At 40.4% G+C, this 18,875-nt stretch overlaps 3 protein-coding genes across 3 annotated transcripts; 1 reads left to right on the forward strand and 2 right to left on the reverse strand.

Annotated features, from left to right (window-relative positions):
- Window positions 1-3,188: 3,188 nt before the first annotated feature.
- Window positions 3,189-5,005, reverse strand: LOC134218140 (probable serine hydrolase). Its single transcript, XM_062697018.1, has 3 exons — window positions 4,708-5,005; window positions 4,496-4,651; window positions 3,189-4,418 (listed from the first exon to the last, which is right to left on the reverse strand). Exons 2-3 carry the CDS (start codon window positions 4,643-4,645, stop codon window positions 3,504-3,506), a joined length of 1,065 nt encoding a protein of 354 aa, XP_062553002.1. The 5' UTR covers window positions 4,646-4,651; window positions 4,708-5,005; the 3' UTR covers window positions 3,189-3,503.
- A 309-nt stretch (window positions 5,006-5,314) lies between these two features.
- Window positions 5,315-6,793, forward strand: LOC134218142 (probable serine hydrolase). The gene is made up of 2 exons (XM_062697019.1): window positions 5,315-5,670; window positions 5,732-6,793. Exons 1-2 carry the CDS (start codon window positions 5,608-5,610, stop codon window positions 6,650-6,652), a joined length of 984 nt encoding a protein of 327 aa, XP_062553003.1. The 5' UTR covers window positions 5,315-5,607; the 3' UTR covers window positions 6,653-6,793.
- Window positions 6,794-16,241: 9,448 nt separating this feature from the next.
- Window positions 16,242-17,780, reverse strand: LOC134218143 (kynurenine formamidase). Its single transcript, XM_062697020.1, has 3 exons — window positions 17,307-17,780; window positions 16,927-17,242; window positions 16,242-16,870 (listed from the first exon to the last, which is right to left on the reverse strand). The coding sequence occupies exons 1-3, from the start codon at window positions 17,449-17,451 to the stop codon at window positions 16,414-16,416; spliced, it is 918 nt and encodes a 305-aa protein (XP_062553004.1). The 5' UTR covers window positions 17,452-17,780; the 3' UTR covers window positions 16,242-16,413.
- Between the last annotated feature and the right edge of the window lie 1,095 nt (window positions 17,781-18,875).

The raw sequence follows: 18,875 nt of genomic DNA on the forward strand, positions 1-18,875 counted from the left end.
GTTAAGACCAAGTGCCACTGGATGACTCCAAACGGGCCAGTATAATGTGGGGTAGTCAGGGTTTAACTAAATTACTTATTTTGCCACGCAACAATTTCAGTATAGGTAATTTGTTTGTACGAATCAAATTCCTAATTATTACATTGCATTTTTTTCCCCGATTTGGTGCGTTATCATGAGTGATCAGCACTCATGGAACACATTGTTTGACGCGAATGTCAGCCGGGATCGCTCAAAGTGTATGATTTAGTGTAATTATTTTAATTATTTTTATTTTTTAGGCATCAAATCTCGCTTAACTTTTCAAAAGGTCCTAAGTAACATTTTTTTCGTGAATTAATTTGAATAGCGCAATCAACAGAACAACATGAAAGCTTCTGATTGCAGTACTCAAATTAATTCATGAAAAAAATGTTACTTAGGTCCTTTTGAAAAGTTAAGCGAGAAATGTTAGGAGCATGTTTTCAGCGTCACACAGCCCAGGAGGGGGTGTAAGCTCTGCGTTGTAATGGTATATAGTGTAGGCCGTCCTCCATTGGGGTCCATTGGGGTCGCATGTAGTGGCTGTGCTCGAGGCAGTTGTGTGTTGAAAGCGGTTTCGGGGCATTTAGGATTGAGTTTTAATATAAACAGATGTAGGATTGAACAAGTCATAACCTTCAGGGTTCATATTGTGAAGACTATTGACAGCCAAAGCGTTGAGGATAATCTTTTAGTTAGGAACTGAATTAATTTATCCGATTTGGAATCGTAGATTGATAAGTAAATATATATGGACAATAATAGAAACTATATACAGTTATCGTTTTATTAAGTATTGAGGATATGTTTTTAGTTAAGTTAAATAGCAGATATGCACACTTAATCGCCAGAATTATTCTCGGCATAATAATATGACGAACGCGGTCGGTAAAGTACATTTTTACTGAAATTTCGGTAGAAAATAAGACCTTTAAATTGATTACTGAATTTCGGCAAACCAATTTGCCACAGTCATCGGTAATCTAAAATTGATCCGAATCTCGGTAAAGCTCATGTGTCAAAAATCGGAAACAGAAGCGTGTATGATGGAAAAGAAAGCAGACACAAGATTTCTATCGCTGAAATAATTACCTGATCGTGTAAGTATAGTTCAATTTAATTTTCTTGTAATTGCATTACATTTAATTCGAAATCTTTATATTGATTTTTTGGTTTTCGTTTTAGTGGATTTCGATTAATTTCGATTGCTGTGAAACAAACTTGCTGCCAATATGAATGCTGTAACAGGGATCCAGTCGAGGAATCCGCCCTTTCTCTTGCAAAGCAGATTTTTGAACAGCAAGTTTGTACCTGGTGGCGAGGTAAAATATCCGGATGCGAAGTGTATTTGTATTGCCCATCAGAATACTTTAAAAACTTTGATCGATTTGTGCATAACTGTTAATAATGACTTCTCTAAGACATTTATGTTAAAACTAATTCATGAATATCGCTGCTCTCCACACGCCACTACGTATGGTTTCTAGCAAAGCAAAGTAAAACAACTATGATTCAATAATAAAATGGAATATATGCCTATTTTTAACTTCATAATGATTACTGTTTTTATTTTGTGTTTGTTTGAACATTAACAATAAAGACTTCATATTACGGAATCTCGGTAGAACACTTTACCGAGTCAATCGGCACCGCATTACCGAACGGCTCAGTAAATTTTGACAGCTACACGTTCACGCTCATTTTACGACCAGTCGATAATTTAATCTTTTGCCGAGATTTTTACCGAGCTCTCGGCTGTTGGATTCTCGGCAATTCATTTTGCCGGCCTCGGTGAAAGAAATTAAGTGTATGCATGTATGATGACCATTAATAAGGCAGAATTATAAGAACTGTATTTTTGTCTTTGTAGTAAGATTAATTACTTACTAATGTTTTGCGGGCCGGCGAGTGAAAGCGGCCCAAATCTTTTATCTATTTCTTTCCAGACGACCAATGATGAAGAATTTACTTCAAGAAAATCTCATAGTTCCGGTATCAGCAGTGGTATTCATAACTAATACTACCTACAACCACCGTCAATACAGTAAGTCTGTGTTCACAACGAGATTACTTCAAGGACAATCCCAACATCCTCTGTGAATTGCAGATAAGTATTGCGTTTATATTTTAATTGCACTGAGCTCGTTCTAATCTGATCGGTGAATGAATTGACTTGCCACATATTTAGATACATCGTGAATAATCAATATCATTAGTAAATTCAAATATTCCCGTAGATTAGAAAAGCAAGTGCATAAATTACTATTTTATGGCAACATATCACAACGAAACGGGACCCTTCGGAGCCTTTAAGTAAGATCTCGGTCCGGTTGCATCTAAGGAGATCTTAGTGCAGTGCACACCGGACGTGTTGCCCGGTAGACGTATCGCTCAGTGGTATTTAAATACAACGCAGATAGGCTATGGTCAGAGGGTGCGTTGATATTACAAGATTACAAGAAGATTTAGGCGAAACGAAGTTTGTCGGGTATGTTAGTAAATATAATAAGAATTGATTGTTTCTTAAAATTTCCGCATAGACTTTCAAATCCTGTATATATTCTCGGCAATATCAGATTTCTCGATTTCCGATTATTTTGAACTATTGGAAAAAGTCAAGATTAGTTTTGATGAATTAAGTAGTTGTGAAGTTTGGTATAAAGATGTTTGTATCATTTGATTACCTTTTCCAGTAATACATACTCTTTCCCAACACAATACAAAGCTGTGCAAAACTAACTGGCTAAACTAACTAACTAACTAAACTAACTGTGCATTGGGAAAAAGCGGTAACGCAGCACTCCATACTCCACCTCCCATAGCTGCGATCCGCGGTCAATATCACGCGCTTTGTTATTCGTTGGGAAAACCAAATAAGGGTCGATGCCCAAGTAGCGTCTTAACTTGCCATAAAAAAGGGTTATAGTGGGGGTAGTGGGTGTCCAACATCATCAAATTTAGCGTTACGTTATTAAAATTTGATGAAACATTGCTGTTTTGCAGAAATTATCATTCCCAACACTTCAAAAATAAAGCAATTGAAAGCAATTTGATTTGTTTCTTATTTTTGTGATTTTTTTCAGCAGTGAGCATGCATGTTGACAAAAAGAAGCGACCAAATTGGGGCTGTATTTCTCTGTTTCGCGATGAGATGAATATATGCTCAGTGAGATGAAGATCGGGACAATTACCCCTATATTTAATACTTGCATATACCTATTCGAATATGAAAATTATTTGGATTTACCAAAAATGACTTGTTTCCCAGAAGATATAAAAAAGTGCGATGAATATAGTGATTTCGAATAATTTTTGAAGGTAATAATAGCTTTAACAGATATTGCTCTATTATTGGCCGGTGGCTCAGCTCAAATATGTGTACAATTAGTTAAATAAATTTGCTACAGAAGAACACTATCTACCAAAGACATTATTTCTGTACGTAGGATTTTTTAAATAATTGAGATTTTTATTCACGGCGTCTATTGCGCAACCATTGCATCATGTTTCCAGTACTTGCACAAAAATTTTGAAACAATTGGTGCTACCTTTTTTGGCTCCGTAAGATGCATATGATGAGTGCTGTCCACGAAGTGCAACTCGAACAAAGGGTTATTTTTTTGCACAACTTCTATGAATTCATCGAAGTATTTTTTATCTTCATAGTACGTGGAGTGTTTCGCTTTGAGGAACAAATATGGCATAGTCAGTCGTTTGGCCAGCTCCAGGTTTATGTCCTGACTAAAACCAATTCCTACGCCGTACTTAAGTCTGCTATCGCGAGTAAAGAAGAATTTATTTGGATTCACAGAGGACTTCTGGATATTACGGTTCAATAGATACGGCGCAGCCTCTTTTGACACGGATTTATGTGTTCCTTGATGCAGCCGACTAACTAAATCTTCATAGGTGTAGCTCGGCGGTTCGGATTTATGTCGGTTCCGAATATCGGCCACCAACATTTGTGGAATTCGTTTCTGCAAGCGTGGTCCAATTTCATGCGGATCCGGTATGTGCGGCTTTAGAGCATCCAGCCCGATGTATAAGTCCACCATGTCCGGAAAGATTGAGGAAAAAACAAAACCGACGATTGATCCCATTGAATGTCCCATCAATGAAATCTTCTTCCATTGGTAATGTTGCATCACCATTTTGAGCATGTAAATGTTATCCTGTGTATGGTACGTCATACCATCTGGAATTCGGGATGACAATCCATGTCCAGCGAAATCTAACGCTAGGAAACTCATATGATGAGGCAAACGCGGTATCAGCCTATCGAAGGTTCCGGCATTGTCTTGCCAGCCATGCAGCGAAACAATGGGACGGGTGTCTTTCGGACCCCACCACTTACCAGCAATTTCACCATATGGTACCGGAATTCTTATTTCCTCTACCTGTTCATGGGAAAGCCACGATATTAATAAACTATGTTGGACTTTGTACCTTGTATTGAGAGTGCTATATATCGTACCTTTGGCTTCTCTATACTGAGCGTCTCGTCACAGATTTGCTGATTGTGAGAGCATCGCTGACTCACGATTGTTCCAGCTGATTGCTGGGGCGCTCTAAGCATTTGTCCTAGATAATTGATTTGAGGCAGTAAAGACTTTATTTTCGTCATTTTGATCTAAAAGGGAAAAGAAAATTAGAGCATTATGTCTACAAGGCACGAGACGAGCTTACCTAATAGGAATCACGATTTAGAAGACGGAAGTTGTACTACGTTACAATTTTTATCTCTCTCTTATCACTGGTTGTGTACAGATTCAAACACTTACGTCACATGTGCACCATTAAAGATAATCTAATAATTTTCATTTATATGAAATGTAATGTTTCAACTTCACTAACGATTCAGTATCGCACCATCAATCAATCTGACTTCTACTCAACTCTACGAGCAAGAATAATGTAAGCGCAAAAAAGGCATAGCCTTGATGCCCTGATATACGCAGGGTGGCCGTCTGACAGCTACGCAACTACTCTCCATCCTCTCTATATGTACAAAGCTCAAACACATCGAAGCAAGCACGTGGGTTTGGATGAACAAGTTCATGCTTATGCGTCAAATCGTTGTTATGTACATATTTTAATTCTAGCACCCATAAAATGCAGGATACAAACGTGGATGGTACCTATTAGTGAAATCAATTATGTGTAATTAGCTGCTAATAATAAAACATACCGAGACTGTTATAATATTTAACTTATCCAAAAAATTACAATATTCTCATTGGATCAAACAGCATCATAATATTTCCCGAAAATTAAGTGCGGGAATGTTAACATGATCAATCCTATTTGTGCTTTACTATTTTTCAAGACAAACGATCAAATAAATTTGAATTTATGTTAAAATATGAACTCATGTTGAACACTGTTGGACGAATGAACTTAGTCCAGAATAATTCAAGTAGTATTAGTATGAACACAATCCATACACAGGCATAAAAATAACGAAATAACACCTGAACTGCTTTCTAAGCGCTATAAATGCTGATAAACACAGATAAGATTCGCTAGTTGTTTTGCTCAATAAATTAGAATAGTATAGCTTCTGCATCCTCCGAAGCAAACGTTACAATGAGTGAACTGCCAACTACATCGTTGATGAATCAAGTTCAGCAACACGATCGTGATCATGGAGTAAGTTTCGCACGCAAAATTATTTGAATATTTTATCTCATTTTATTTGTCACGGTTCAAGGTCCAAGAGGTTCGCATATCAGTTCCATATGGTGAAATCGCCGGAAAATGGTGGGGACCGCAGAATATACGACCAATTTTGTGTCTTCATGGTTGGCAGGACAACGCCGGGACCTTTGACACGCTGATACCGTTGTTGCCGAAAAATGTGAGCTTCCTTGCGATCGACTTTCCCGGACACGGCTATTCGTCACGCATCCCTAATGGTTTATCATATCAAGGAATAAACTCTCTCAATTTGCTGATTGCCATCATGAACGAGTACGGGTGGAAAAAATTGTCGTTCTTAAGCCATTCCATGGGTGCAGTACTGCAATACATCTTCGCGGCTGTATTTCCAGATAAAGTGGATCTTATGATTTCCCTAGATTCTCTGAAACCGCAAGTTGCCTCGCCGGAAAACATAATCAATCGATTGAGCACCTCTATTCCACAGCAAATGATAGCGGATGCTCGCAACCAACAAATGTCCGAGCCTCCGTCTTATACCTATGATGAAATGGTGAATAGGCTCCATGAAGCGACTTACAAATCGATCAGTCGGGAAACATGTCCATATTTACTACATCGTAATATCAAAAAGAGCTTGAAATATCCGGAGAAATACTACTTTACGCGTGACTCTCGGCTGAAGTACTCAATGGGGATGCATTTTTCCAACGAGGTCACTGTGGATCTAGCAAAACAGATCAAAATGCCATTTTTGTTCATCAAAGCCAAACAGTCGCCATATTTTGAAGATAAGAAGTACTACGAACAGATCATAGAATTGCTAAAGACGAACAATCCCTACTTCGAGCACCGTTTGGTGGAGGGAACGCATCACGTGCATTTGTCGAACCCAGAACGCGTAGCCCCTATGATAACGGCATTCCTGAGTAAATACTGGAGTAAGGATGAAGACGTAGTCAGTAAACTATAAGTCATGAAACTACTTATTGCACTTATGGGGCTTTTTCGTATGGTTGTGGGTTATTTCACTGCCTGATAATGGGAATGTACACTTTTAACATGGTAATATGATATTGTGGAATAAAAAACGAACGAAAAATATGGTACAATACATTGGTGATGTTATTGTCTTCCACTTCCGCACACGCGGCGTTACAAGAACGTAGGTGTGCATCGAGTATTGCTTGGTGTTGAGCAGTTTTTATAGAGAACTAGCTTTATGTACCCGGCCTTGCTCGGAATTGCCAGTTTGATTCGCAGTTTTTTTTTCACAATCGGAAAATGAATAAACCAATTGGTCAACAGGATAATTGCGTTATCTTATCGATACTTCATCATTTGATCAAAAGAAGGCAGATTTCATTTGAAAACATTGACTGATTTTGGAAAAGGGAGCGAACCCATAATCGCCATATTCCGGGCAAACGTCTATTTCTAAAGAAGGACAAACATCCACCGATGCCTTATTCCGAGCAAACGTCTATTTTTAAAGAAGGGATCATATCTACCATCCAGAAGGAAACACATTAATCATTGCTTTTACGTTGGGCAAACCATGATTTCGATAAATGGTTGAATTGATCGATAACTAAACAATACAATAATGGGTTCAGAAGTTAGCTGGAGCACACACACAAACATACAAACATTGAGTTTTATATATCTCGGCAACTTATTCAAAACGACGTATGTGATTTTGTAAACAAAGATGCATACGTCGATTTGTCAAATATGATGACACTCCCACGCAAACCAATACAACGAACATGTAGCCGAAACCTCCTGTATGTGGCGATAGTTTGCGTGGGAGTGCTATCAGATTGCAGAAATCAACGTTTAAATTTTTGTTTACAAAATCACATACGTCACATACGTTGAATAAGTATCCGAGATATATAGATAGCTAATAGCTATATGTATCCGGCTTTGCTAGGGACTGAAAAGTAAATTATAGTTTTAATTCTATAATTCAATGTCCAATGCTGTAGCACGAAACCCACAGAGGTAGATCTACCGCTCATAGAATTGAACCTTTTGTATCAATATATTTTTATATCTTCGTTTGGCCCTACCTTTTCAATAAACATCTTCCAAAAATAGAGAATAAGTGTACCAAATCTGGTTGAATTTATCCTGGAGTTACACTTGAATTGCTCATTTTTTAAAGACAACCCTTCCCCCATAACTTTCCCTTTCCAAAATGACCCTCCACCTTCTTTTGTTATCTTCTCCTTAGAATAGAAATGTGTGCACCAAATTTGGCTGAAATTGGTCCTGGGAGTTGGGTGTTACACTGAATTGCTCTTTTCTAAAGACAACCCTTCCCCTTACCTCCCCTTTTCCCAATGATCATCCCACCCCTTTGTTATTTTCTCCTTAGGATAGAGAATGTGTACCAAATTTGGATGAAAGCGGTCCAGGGGTTCAAAAGAAACACTGAATTGCCTGTTTTCTGAACAATACCTCCCCCAGACCCTCCCCTCTTTCCCCAAATTACACTTCCATGTGATCGACTTCTCTTAGTGAATATGTGTACAATATTTGGTTGATATGGGTACTGGAAGTTGGGAGTAACACTGAATTGCTCGTTTTATAAAGACAACCCTCCCCCATACCCTCCCTCTTTTACAATGACCGCCCCACCCCATTTGTTATCTTTTCTTTAGGGTAGAGAAATGTGTGTATCACATTTGGTTGAAATCGGTGCAGGGGTTCAGAATTTACTCTAAATTACCTGTTTCTGAACAATACCCTCCTCCAGACCCTCCCTTTCCCAAAATCTCTCATATGATTGGTTCCTTATAGGGAATATGTGTACAAAATTTTGGTTGAAATCTGTCCTGGGAGATGAAAGTTACACTTAAGTGTTCGTTTTCAAAACAAAACCCTCCCTTTCCTAAATGACCCTCCCACCCCTTTGTTAACTTCCCTGAGGATAGAGAACGTGTACCAAATTTGGGTGGATTCGGCCTAGTGGTTCAGAAGTAGTTAGCGAACATACATACATAGATTGGTTTTTATATATATAGATAGGCGAATGGAAAAATAAGGCTTAACTACGAGTAGAAATAGGTGAGAACTGCTGATTTAACAATAACTTCACTGCCGTCCCAAGCATAGTTGTCCCATGTCGTTTTTTGTTGATGGCCTTCTTGCTGTCCTGGTGGTCAACAAAAGAATCCACCAATGTATATAAGAGCTAGAAAGGATTGCTGGCAATCCTAGCCATGATGTCTGATAGTTAAAAAACATGTCTGAGCAAATGTGGGAATGGCATAGTTAAAAACGACATGGGACAACTTTGCTTGGCACGGCAGTTCAGTTTAGGTACATTTTTGCTCTGAATTCAGCTTCTAAAATTCTGTTTGATGATCTCCATGGGACTCTTGGGAAAACAGATGATTTTTCAATAATTTCGTAATGCAATGTCCGATCGGGCTAATTTTCGATAGCAAACAATGGGACCGCATTCCCCGTCAAATGCAACTTGTTGCGGGTAATGCTAAGTTTCAAAAAGTGTGCCTACAAAATTTGTACACATACACACGCATACAGACATCACCTCGGTTCGTCGAGTTGAATCGATCGATATATAACACTATGGGTCTCCGGGCTTTCTATCAAAAGTTCATTTTTGGAGTACAGTCAAACCGCCATAAGTCGACATTGAAGGGACCATCGACTCATGGAAATATGGAGATGTGGAATAGGAAATCTTTGAAAAGCTGTTTGGAAATATTTTTTAATATGGCATAATTTGCTTCCATGAGTCGATATCGAGTCATAGAATATCGAATAATGGAGGTTTGACTGTAATCGTATAGCCTTTCGGTACAACTTTGTTTTACGAGAAAGGCAAAACCACCAAACCCCCTAAGTTTCCGGAAGACCGTTCTTCTTTAATTTCCGGTAGACTATTGACGAATTCGAGAGGCAAATAGAAGAAGACATGCGATGGTTACAAGAGAAACAACAAAATCGTTCATGGTCGTATAAAATTCTAAACAAGTTCTAATTAAAAACTAATCAATGCAAAGTGCGAGAAAATGCAAAATTATATTTTTTTTTGAATAATGTTTCTAAATGTAGCTTTTTGAATATCTCGTCGGCACACGGACGATAATCAGCTGCCCCTTACATGCGGAATAGACGCTGTTATGTATACCGCTCCTAACATGGAAAACAGACGCTCGATCAGATTTGCACTTCAGGAGAGCATCTCCGCTTGCAAAGTAACAATCAAATATGTGTAGGGAGGGAGGGATTGAATCCTAAAGCGAATGAGCAAGTCTCTCACTTATCATCTCTGTATACATATACGATATGTAACGTCCCGGAGCTCTCCTTAGCCGTGCGGTAAGACGCGCGGCTACAGAGCAAGACCATGCTGAGGGTGGCTGAGTTCGATTCCCGGTGCCGGTCTAGGCAATTTTCGGATTGGAAATTGTCTCGACTTTCCCAGCATAAAAATATCATCGTGCTAGCCTCATGATATACGAATGCAAAATGGTAACTTGGCTTAGAAACCTCGCAGTTAATAACTGTGGCAGTGCTTAATGAACACTAAGCTGCGAGGCGGCTCTGTCCCAGTGTGGGGATGTAATGCCAATAAGAAGAAGAAGAAGATGTAACATCCCGCGAGAGACTTTTTTTCGCAAGTTGTCATGATAGAGAACTGATTCGGGAGGCTATACCCCATGATAAATTTCTATTAGAAAGCTCCAAATGTGGGGAGCACTTTGCTCTGATGATGCATTTAAACTTGTTCTACACAGCTGTGCAATGAGCGAAAACAAAGCGAGAATCACCATTTTTCTGTGGGGGCTGCCTATCCGATTCTGTTTTTTCGCACTTGTATACAAGTTTGATAAATTTGTTATCATGGCTTGTTATGATTCGTAACAGTTTTTGCCTCTCTTTTATCGTTGTTCGTTATCTATTGAGAGCGATTTCTGCAAACCCTGAATATGGGTAATTATGTAATTACAGGCAGAGAAGGCGACAATCTCCGGTCATTCGTTGATCATCAGCTTGATTTTATCACATGGTAATGCTGTATTGAAGATTTGTTTTTCGGTTCATGAACAATTCGTTAACCAGCATGAGAAAAGACTGGAATAAAATAATGTATAATGGCATAGTAAGAGCAGAACGTGTACCAAAATCAGGAATAAAAAAATAACCATTCACTACAACCAAAACTCCTGGTCAAGAGACAAGAAGTCTCAAGAACTGAAAATAGATTCAGAAAAAAAGTTTAGAATCATAATAATCGGTCACGTAATGGTACTTCTTTAGATGCCGCTATTTTAAAGGACTATGTAGAAAAATTCGGGGAATCGATTGGTGATATTTTCATTGCTGACAAACCATTGAAAAGCGTTAATTTTGCCCAATTTCCCTCCAAATTCATCAATGAACTTCAAAAGTAGACATAAAAACTTATTTGAGTTAAACATTGATAGAATATTGGCGGAATGGATTGCTTTGAACTTTATAGCTGATTTTGCCCAATTCTCCCCTAAACTCGTGTTTTAGTCGAAGAAGCTGATGGAACATTTTTTCTCGTGTACTGGTACAGATCTGTAAAGGATGAATTCAAAAAATGAAATTAATATCATTCTACGATTTCGCAGATTCATAAAATGGCCCATTTACTCTTGATTCATCAAATCTTCTTTATACATAAGCATGAATTTTCTTCTGTCTGTCCGATCCTTATAGACTCGGCAACAACTGAACTGATCGACGTGATAATTTGTATGCAAAGGTTTTTGGGGTCGCGGAAGGTTCTTATGGATGCGGATGAAGATTAGTGCCTAAAAGATGAGTGACTTTTATTTAGCGCACATACATATACACACGCACACACATCAGACAGACGTCATCTCAATTCGTCGAGCTGAGTCGATTGGTATATAACACTATGGGTCTCCGGGCCTTCTGTCGTCTTGGAAGTGAATATATAGCCTTTTCGTTACACTTTGTTGTACGAGAAAGGTAAAAAACCCGGGTAACATTCTTGGTTTACTAAAAGGCGATGAGAGTAATAAAGATGCTCGATGATGCTTATAGTCTGTTTAGATTAACACGTACGTCCCCAACCCCCATTTTACGACAAAACTCAAAATTCAAAACCACGCAGCTCAGCCAATTTCTAACGGATTTTCAAGCAATCTTCTGGAATCGATCACAAAATTCCTATAGTTTTAGGAACTGAGGTCAATTTTTTTGCAATGGTCATAGCTCCGGATATATTCCGGGGAGTACTGGGGTTACCTCCCTCCCGGAAAAAATGGTCGCTGGCAGGTCGGTTTCGAGATCCATCTTGCGACATGTCAAACTTCATGATTTTGCAAAACAAGTACACTGGAGTACATTTAGGTGATTTTCGATCGAATTGGCCACCCTCCGGGTATTTCCAGGGCCTGGTTCCTTTGGGGAAGTGGCCAATTTTTGTTCAATCTTGGAACCCATCTTGCGACATGTCAAACTTCATGATTTTGCAAAACAAGTACATTGGAGTACATTTCGGCGATTTTCGATCGAATTGGCCACCCTCCGGGTATTTCTAGGGCCTGGTTCCCTTGGGGAAGTGGCCAATTTTCATTCAATCTTGGAACCCATCTTGCGACATGTCAAACTTAATGATTTTGCAAAACAAGTACACTGGAGTACATTTCGATGATTCTCGATCGATGGCCACCTTCCGGATACTTCCAGGGCCTGGTTCCCTTGGGGAAGTGGAAAAATTTTCGTTCAATCTTAGAACCCATCTTGCGACATATCAAACTTCAAGATTTTGCAAAACAAGTACACTGGAGTCCATTGCGGTGATTTTCGATCGAATTGGCCACCTTCCGGGTACTTCCAGGTAGACCTGTGCGTGAAATTTGACCGGCGGTGGCATGATAGATCATTTTCAGCCAGCGGCGTCACGCCGTTGGTGATTGGCGGTGGCGTGGATCGGCGTGAACCAGTTTCAAGCGCCAAAATTTATTCAGAAGTTCCTCCCGGAATTCTTCCAGAAGTTCCTCCACGAGTTTTTTCAAAAGATCGTCAAGAAATTCCTTTGGACATTCCTCCAGATATTCCTCTATAAGTGCCTCTGGGAAATTCTTCCAGATACTCCTCCCGGATATCGTCTGGAAGTTCCTCCAGGAATTCCTCCGGAAGTTCCTCCAGGAATTCCTCCGGAAGTTCCTCCAGGAATTCCTCCGGAAGTTCCTCCAGGAATTCCTCCGGAAGTTCCTCCAGGAATTCCTCCGGAAGTTCCTCCAGGAATTCCTCCGAAGTTCCTCCAGGAATTCCTCCGGAAGTTCCTCCAGGAATTCCTCCGGAAGTTCCTCCAGGAATTCCTCCGGAAGTTCCTCCAGGAATTCCTCCGAAGTTCCTCCAGGAATTCTTCCGCAAGTTCCTCCAGGAATTCCTCCGGAAGTTCCTCCAGGAATTCCTTCCGGAAGTTCCTCCAGGAATTTCTCCGGAAGTTTCTCCAGGAATTCCTCCGAAGTTCCTCCAGGAATTCCTCCGGAAGTTCCTCCAGGAATTCCTCCGAAGTTCCTCCAGGAATTCCTCCGGAAGTTCCTCCAGGAATTCCTCCGAAGTTCCTCCAGGAATTCCTCCGGAAGTTCCTCCAGGAATTCCTCCGGAAGTTCCTCCAGGAATTCCTCCGAAGTTCCTTCCAGGAATTCCTCCGGAAGTTCCTCCAGGAATTCCTCCGGAAGTTCCTTTAGGAATTCCTCCGGAAGTTCCTTTAGGAATTCCTCCGAAGTTCCTCCAGGAACTCCTCCGGAAGTTCCTCCAGGAACTCCTCCGGAAGTTCCTCCAGGAATTCCTCCGGAAGTTCCTCCAGGAATTCCTCCGGAAGTTCCTCCAGGAATTCCTCCGGAAGTTCATCCAGGAATTCCTCCGGAAGTTCCTCCAGGAATTCCTCGGAAGTTCCTCCAGGAGTTTCTTCAGAAGTTCCTCCGGGAACTCCTCCGGAAGTTCCTCCAGGAATTCCTCCGAAGTTCCTCCAGGAATTCCTCCGAAGTTCCTCTAGGAATTCCTCCGGAAGTTCCTTCAGGAATTCCTCCGGAAGTTCCTCCAGGAATTCCTCCGAAGTTCCTCCAGGAATTCCTCCGGAAGTTCCTCCAGGAATTCCTCCTGAAGTTCCTCCAGGAAATTCCTCCGGAAGTTCCTCCAGGAATTCCTCCGGAAGTTCCTCCAGGAATTCCTCCGGGAAGTTCCTCTAGGAATTCCTCCGGAAGTTCCTTCAGGAATTCCTCCGGAAGTTCCTCTAGAAATTCCTCTCCGAAGTTCCTCTAGGAATTGCTCCGGAAGTTCCTCTAGGAATTCCTCCGGAAGTTCCTCTAGGAAATCCTCCAGAAATTCCTGGAAATCCAGGTGGCCAATTCCAGTTTTTCGGAGGAACTTCCGGAGAAATTCCTAGATTAACTTCCGGAGAAATTCCTCGACGAACTTCCGGAAGAGTTCATGGAGAAACTTCCGGAGGAATTCCTGGAGAAACTTCCGGAGGTATTTCCGGATGAACCTCTGGAGGAATTCCTAGAGGAACTTCCAGGTGAATTCCTGAGGAGCCTCGAAGGAATTCCTGAAGGAACTTCCAGGCGAAATCCGGGAGGAGTTTCTGGAGGAACTTCCCAGAGGCACTTACGGAGGAATGTCCAAAGGAATTTCTTGACGATCTTTTGAAAAAACTAGTGGAGGAGTTTCTGGAAGAATTGCTTGACGAACTTCTGAAGAAATTTTGATGCTTGAAACTGGTTCACGCTGATCCACGCCACTGCTGATCACCAACGGCGTGACGCCGCCGCCGCTGCCTAAAATGATCTATCACGCCACTGCCGGTAAAATTTCAATCAGCGCACAGGTCTACCTGTAAGTACCTGGAGGTGGCCAATTCGACCGAAAATCACCGAAATGGACTCCAGTGTACTTGTTTTGCAAAATTATGAAGTTTGATATGTCGCAAGGTGGGATCCAAGATTGAACGAAAATTTTTCCACTTCCCCAAGGGAACCAGGCCCTGGAAGTATCCGGAAGGTGGCCATCGATCGAGAATCATCGAAATGTACTCCAGTGTACTTGTTTTGCAAAATCATTAAGTTCGACATGTCGCAAGATGGGTTCCAAGATTGAACAAAAATTGGCCACTTCCCCAAGGGAACCAGGCCCTGGAAGTATCCGGATAGTGGTCAATTCGATCTAAAATCGCCAAAATTTACTCCATTGTACTTGTTTTACAAAATCATGAAGTTTGATATGTCGCAAGATGGGTTCCAAGATTGAATGAAAATTGGCCACTTCCCCAAGGGAACCAGGCCCTGGAAGTACCCGGAAGGTGGCCAATCCGATCTAACGTCGCCAAAATTTGCTCCCTTGTATTTGTTTTGCAAAATCATGAAGTTTGATATGTCGCAAGATGGGTTCCAAGATTGAACGAAAATTGGCCACTTCCCCAAGGAAACCAGGCCCTGGAAGTACCCGGATAGTGGTCAATTCGATCTAAAATCGCCAAAATTTACTCCAGTGTACTTGTTTTGCAAAATCATGAAGTTTGACATGTCGCAAGATGGGTTCCAAGATCGAATGAAAACTGGCCACTTCCCCAAGGGAACCAGGCCCTGGAAGTACCCGGAGGGTGGTCAATTCGATCGAAAATCGCCAAAATTTATTCCATTGTACTTGTTTTGCAAAATCATGAAGTTTGATATGTCGCAAGATGGGTTCCAAAAGCGAATGAAAATTGGCCACTTCTTCAAGGGAACCAGGCCCTGGAAGTATCCGATTAGTGGTCAATTCGATCTAAAATCGCCAAAATTTACTCCATTGAACTTGTTTTGCAAAATCATGAAGTTTGATACGTCGCAAGATGGGTTCCAAAAGCGAATGAAAATTGGCCACTTCTTCAAGGGAACCAGGCCCTGGAAGTACCCGAAAGGTGGTCAATTCGATCGAAAATCGCCGAAATGTACTCCAGTGTACTTGTTTTGCAAAATCATGAAGTTTGACATGTCGCACGATGGATTTCGAAGTCGATCTGCCAGTGACCATTTTTTCCGGGAGGGAAAAACCCCAGTACTCCCGGAATATATCCGGAACCATGGCCATTGCACAAAATTGACCTCGGTTCCTACAACTATAGGAATTTTGTGACCGATTCCAGAAGATTGCTTGAAAATCCGTTAGAAATTGGCTGAGCTGCATGGTTTTGAATTTTGAGTTTTGTTGTAAAATGGGGGTTGGGGACGTACGTGTTAAGAGATCGTTGCTCGTTGCCCGGAATTGAGCAATGAGATGAAACCACATGAAACCTATGCCATGGGGATGGTGTAGGAGCGTTACGATAAAGCACTCAATGTTTTCCATATACATTGAGTGCTAAACCGCCTTTATCGAGCGAACAAAACCTTCAGAGAAACATCGTCTGTTTTTTTTATGAATTGAGTCTGAAGAAGAAAAATTATTCCAAATCCTTTGGAATTCTATATGACAGTCAAAAACTTTCACCGTATATACATTTTCTAGTGTTAAGCCATTATAATTGCTTTATACTTGTGCTGCTTTGGCCTCTCTAAAGAGCTTATCTCTATACATTTTATAATAAGCGAGAAAGGCATCATATAGGTGGATTATTCTGGGGTTTTTCTCATGTCCTAAATCCTGAGAGACAAATAAGCTGTTATGAATTTCCTTGTTTCAATTTAATTCATTGAAATGCGCATTACATCACGATTCAAAATTTTCCAATATTGCATGAGTGATGGAGTGACTTTTCTCTGATAACTTCTCTACTATATCGAAGTGATCAAGGCCAGGTAAAATTTGTAAAGAACTGGTGATTCCACAGTTGTCTAAATGTTTGTGAATATCATTGGACATTTGTTTAAACACTGCGCTATCATTTTCTGCTACGTACACGTGGAATTTAATCCCACTATTTGATAGGTGTCGATAATCGCTGTTCAGTGGTGAAAGATTCGCAATGTTTTCGTCATTCAAACACAACAGGTTGTTCTCGTTCACTTCCTTGGTGAAACGTAACTCATCCAATCGGAACACACCAGATATTAGATAGACATGTTTAATGAATTGAAGTTCATCTTTCACTGTGGTTGCAAAGCTCAGATCTAACATAGCTGCTATTAAGTGGGCACCAGCAGAATGTCCGGCAAATGAAATGTGTCTGAAACAAAGTGGATAATTAGTGCTATACACCTGCCTGTGGATCTGAAAACGTACTTGACATGGTTTTCCCCCGCGTAGTTGAGAATATATTCCCCGGCCCGCTTAATTTGGCTCACCAACTCTTCAAGTGTTATATTTGGACATAGTTCGTAGTCCAGGACAATCACTCTATACCCTTTAGCAACGAGTGGCTCTGCGCAGTAACCGGAATCCGTTTTGGATAGCATTTGCCAGTAACCACCGTGTATGTAAACGAACAATGGGGCATCTCTCGGAAGATTGGCGCCGTAGATATCAAATTTCTCACTGTCACCACTGCCATATTCCACGTCTAGTTCACAACTTAGTTCTTGTCGATTTTTCTTGCTCACTGAAATAATAATGTTAATTGTTATTATTTGAAACACAGCGCTTTCTCGTGTGACCTATCGTACCTTCGGTAATAAATTTCACGTGAAAGTTTATGACCTCTGTCGCTGTGGGAAAGCGTTTGCTCCATTCACTAGGCGAATATTCCTTCTCCCATAATTTTATTAGCGTAGCATCAGGCACCATCGAACTATAGGTTTCAAGCTGCATCTTATCTCGTCTACGGATGGGGTGTTACTCACTAGAGGTTGCAATTCGAAAATGATCACTTCTATGAAGCTCGCGACAAATATTTAGAGCCTTATCGCTAGATGAAGAGTGGTAAAAAACATCAAGTGATGACCGAGTTCTACAAACAACATGCTCTCCATGCGTTGTCGTTGCTATGTTTTTACTACCTTTTAGATCTGTGGAAACAAAAAACGGGGGAAACCTTACAGATGTAATCGAATTTGAATATTATTTCTGGTAGTATGGATGGGCTTCATGCAGACGAGCGCCTTCTGTTGCTCAGCTCTGCTTCTATTTTACTTCTTGGAAACAATATCCTAAACACAAATTTAACCTGCCTATCGCATTGATAGGTACTGTTTTAAGTTTAATTCGCAGTGATTAATTAAACGTTAAAGCCTCTCTTCGTTTCTTATTACATGTGTTTGAATTAAAAAAATCATTACTAGGAAAGTATGGCTAATATGCTCTAAGCAAATCTTTTAATTTAACGGCGAATTCTTCCGAAACAATGTACTTTCGAAGTGTTTATCAATAATATAACATTATCATGAACGATGCTGGCGCCAAATATGCGCCACCCAAAAATGGCAATCAAAATATTCCAATATTTTTCACTGAAATAGTCACACTCTTTAGTTTTCGCATAAGATTAGTGTCAGTCTTATACTTTAAGATAGTCAGTGTCTTAGACTAAAATATATATAATATGGAGAAAATATTTTTGTAAGTAAAGAAAAAGCATTGTTCCCTGCCCTTCGGTTCAGTTTTATTTTTGCATGGGCACGCTCTGCCAGGTAGGTTTGGCATATTTCTTATAGACGTTCAAAAGTGCCTGAATGAAATATAAAGCTTGTAAGGATCGCACGAAGGTGGGATGCAAGATCATTATTATGGATTAGCTAGTATTCTACAAGGTTTTTTATCCACAGCTATCCGGTGGTATCGTATATGCGCGGAACGCAACATTTAGCAAACCGCCAAATATTTGCATGGCGAAAGCATCACACGCCGGTTTTCTCAACGGTTCTCGAAAAAGTATTTGATGTTAGTTAAGCAGGAAGGCAATTTCACCTACCAAATATTGTTTGATAAAGTTGAGGCACGTTGAGGGTCGTGGGTTCGAGTCCCATCGAAAGGAAAGTGGTTACCTCCAATACATCTCCAACACATAATGTACGTATGCACATATGAGTTTTCAGAACATTATAAATTTGATAAAGTTGTTTAATTTTAAGAATATTACTAATATATTAATATATTTCGCTCCAGTAGCCTTGCGAGCAAAGGCGTAGAATTGCCAATCCGAAGATGGCGAGTTCGATTCTCGACGGTCCGGTATAGGATGTTTTCGGGTTGGAAACTTTCTCGACACCCTGGGCATAGTGTATCCTTGTGCTTGC

The sequence above is a fragment of the Armigeres subalbatus genome, chromosome 2 (assembly GCF_024139115.2).
Source record: "Armigeres subalbatus isolate Guangzhou_Male chromosome 2, GZ_Asu_2, whole genome shotgun sequence".
Classification (NCBI taxonomy): domain Eukaryota; kingdom Metazoa; phylum Arthropoda; class Insecta; order Diptera; family Culicidae; genus Armigeres; species Armigeres subalbatus.

What these genes read in the sequence shown, in the direction of transcription:
- LOC134218140 (XM_062697018.1), bottom strand. Translation starts at nt 4,645, where the DNA reads ATGACGAAAATAAAGTCTTTACTGCCTCAAATCAATTATCTAGGACAA. An exon ending in TCAGTATAGAGAAGCCAAAG is followed by an intron (nt 4,419 to 4,495) that starts GTACGATATATA and finishes TCCCATGAACAG; the next exon opens with GTAGAGGAAATAAGAATTCC.
- LOC134218142 (XM_062697019.1), top strand. Translation starts at nt 5,608, where the DNA reads ATGAGTGAACTGCCAACTACATCGTTGATGAATCAAGTTCAGCAACAC. An exon ending in AACACGATCGTGATCATGGA is followed by an intron (nt 5,671 to 5,731) that starts GTAAGTTTCGCA and finishes TCACGGTTCAAG; the next exon opens with GTCCAAGAGGTTCGCATATC.
- LOC134218143 (XM_062697020.1), bottom strand. Translation starts at nt 17,451, where the DNA reads ATGCAGCTTGAAACCTATAGTTCGATGGTGCCTGATGCTACGCTAATA. An exon ending in CGTGAAATTTATTACCGAAG is followed by an intron (nt 17,243 to 17,306) that starts GTACGATAGGTC and finishes TTATTATTTCAG; the next exon opens with TGAGCAAGAAAAATCGACAA. An exon ending in GCGGGGGAAAACCATGTCAA is followed by an intron (nt 16,871 to 16,926) that starts GTACGTTTTCAG and finishes ACTTTGTTTCAG; the next exon opens with ACACATTTCATTTGCCGGAC.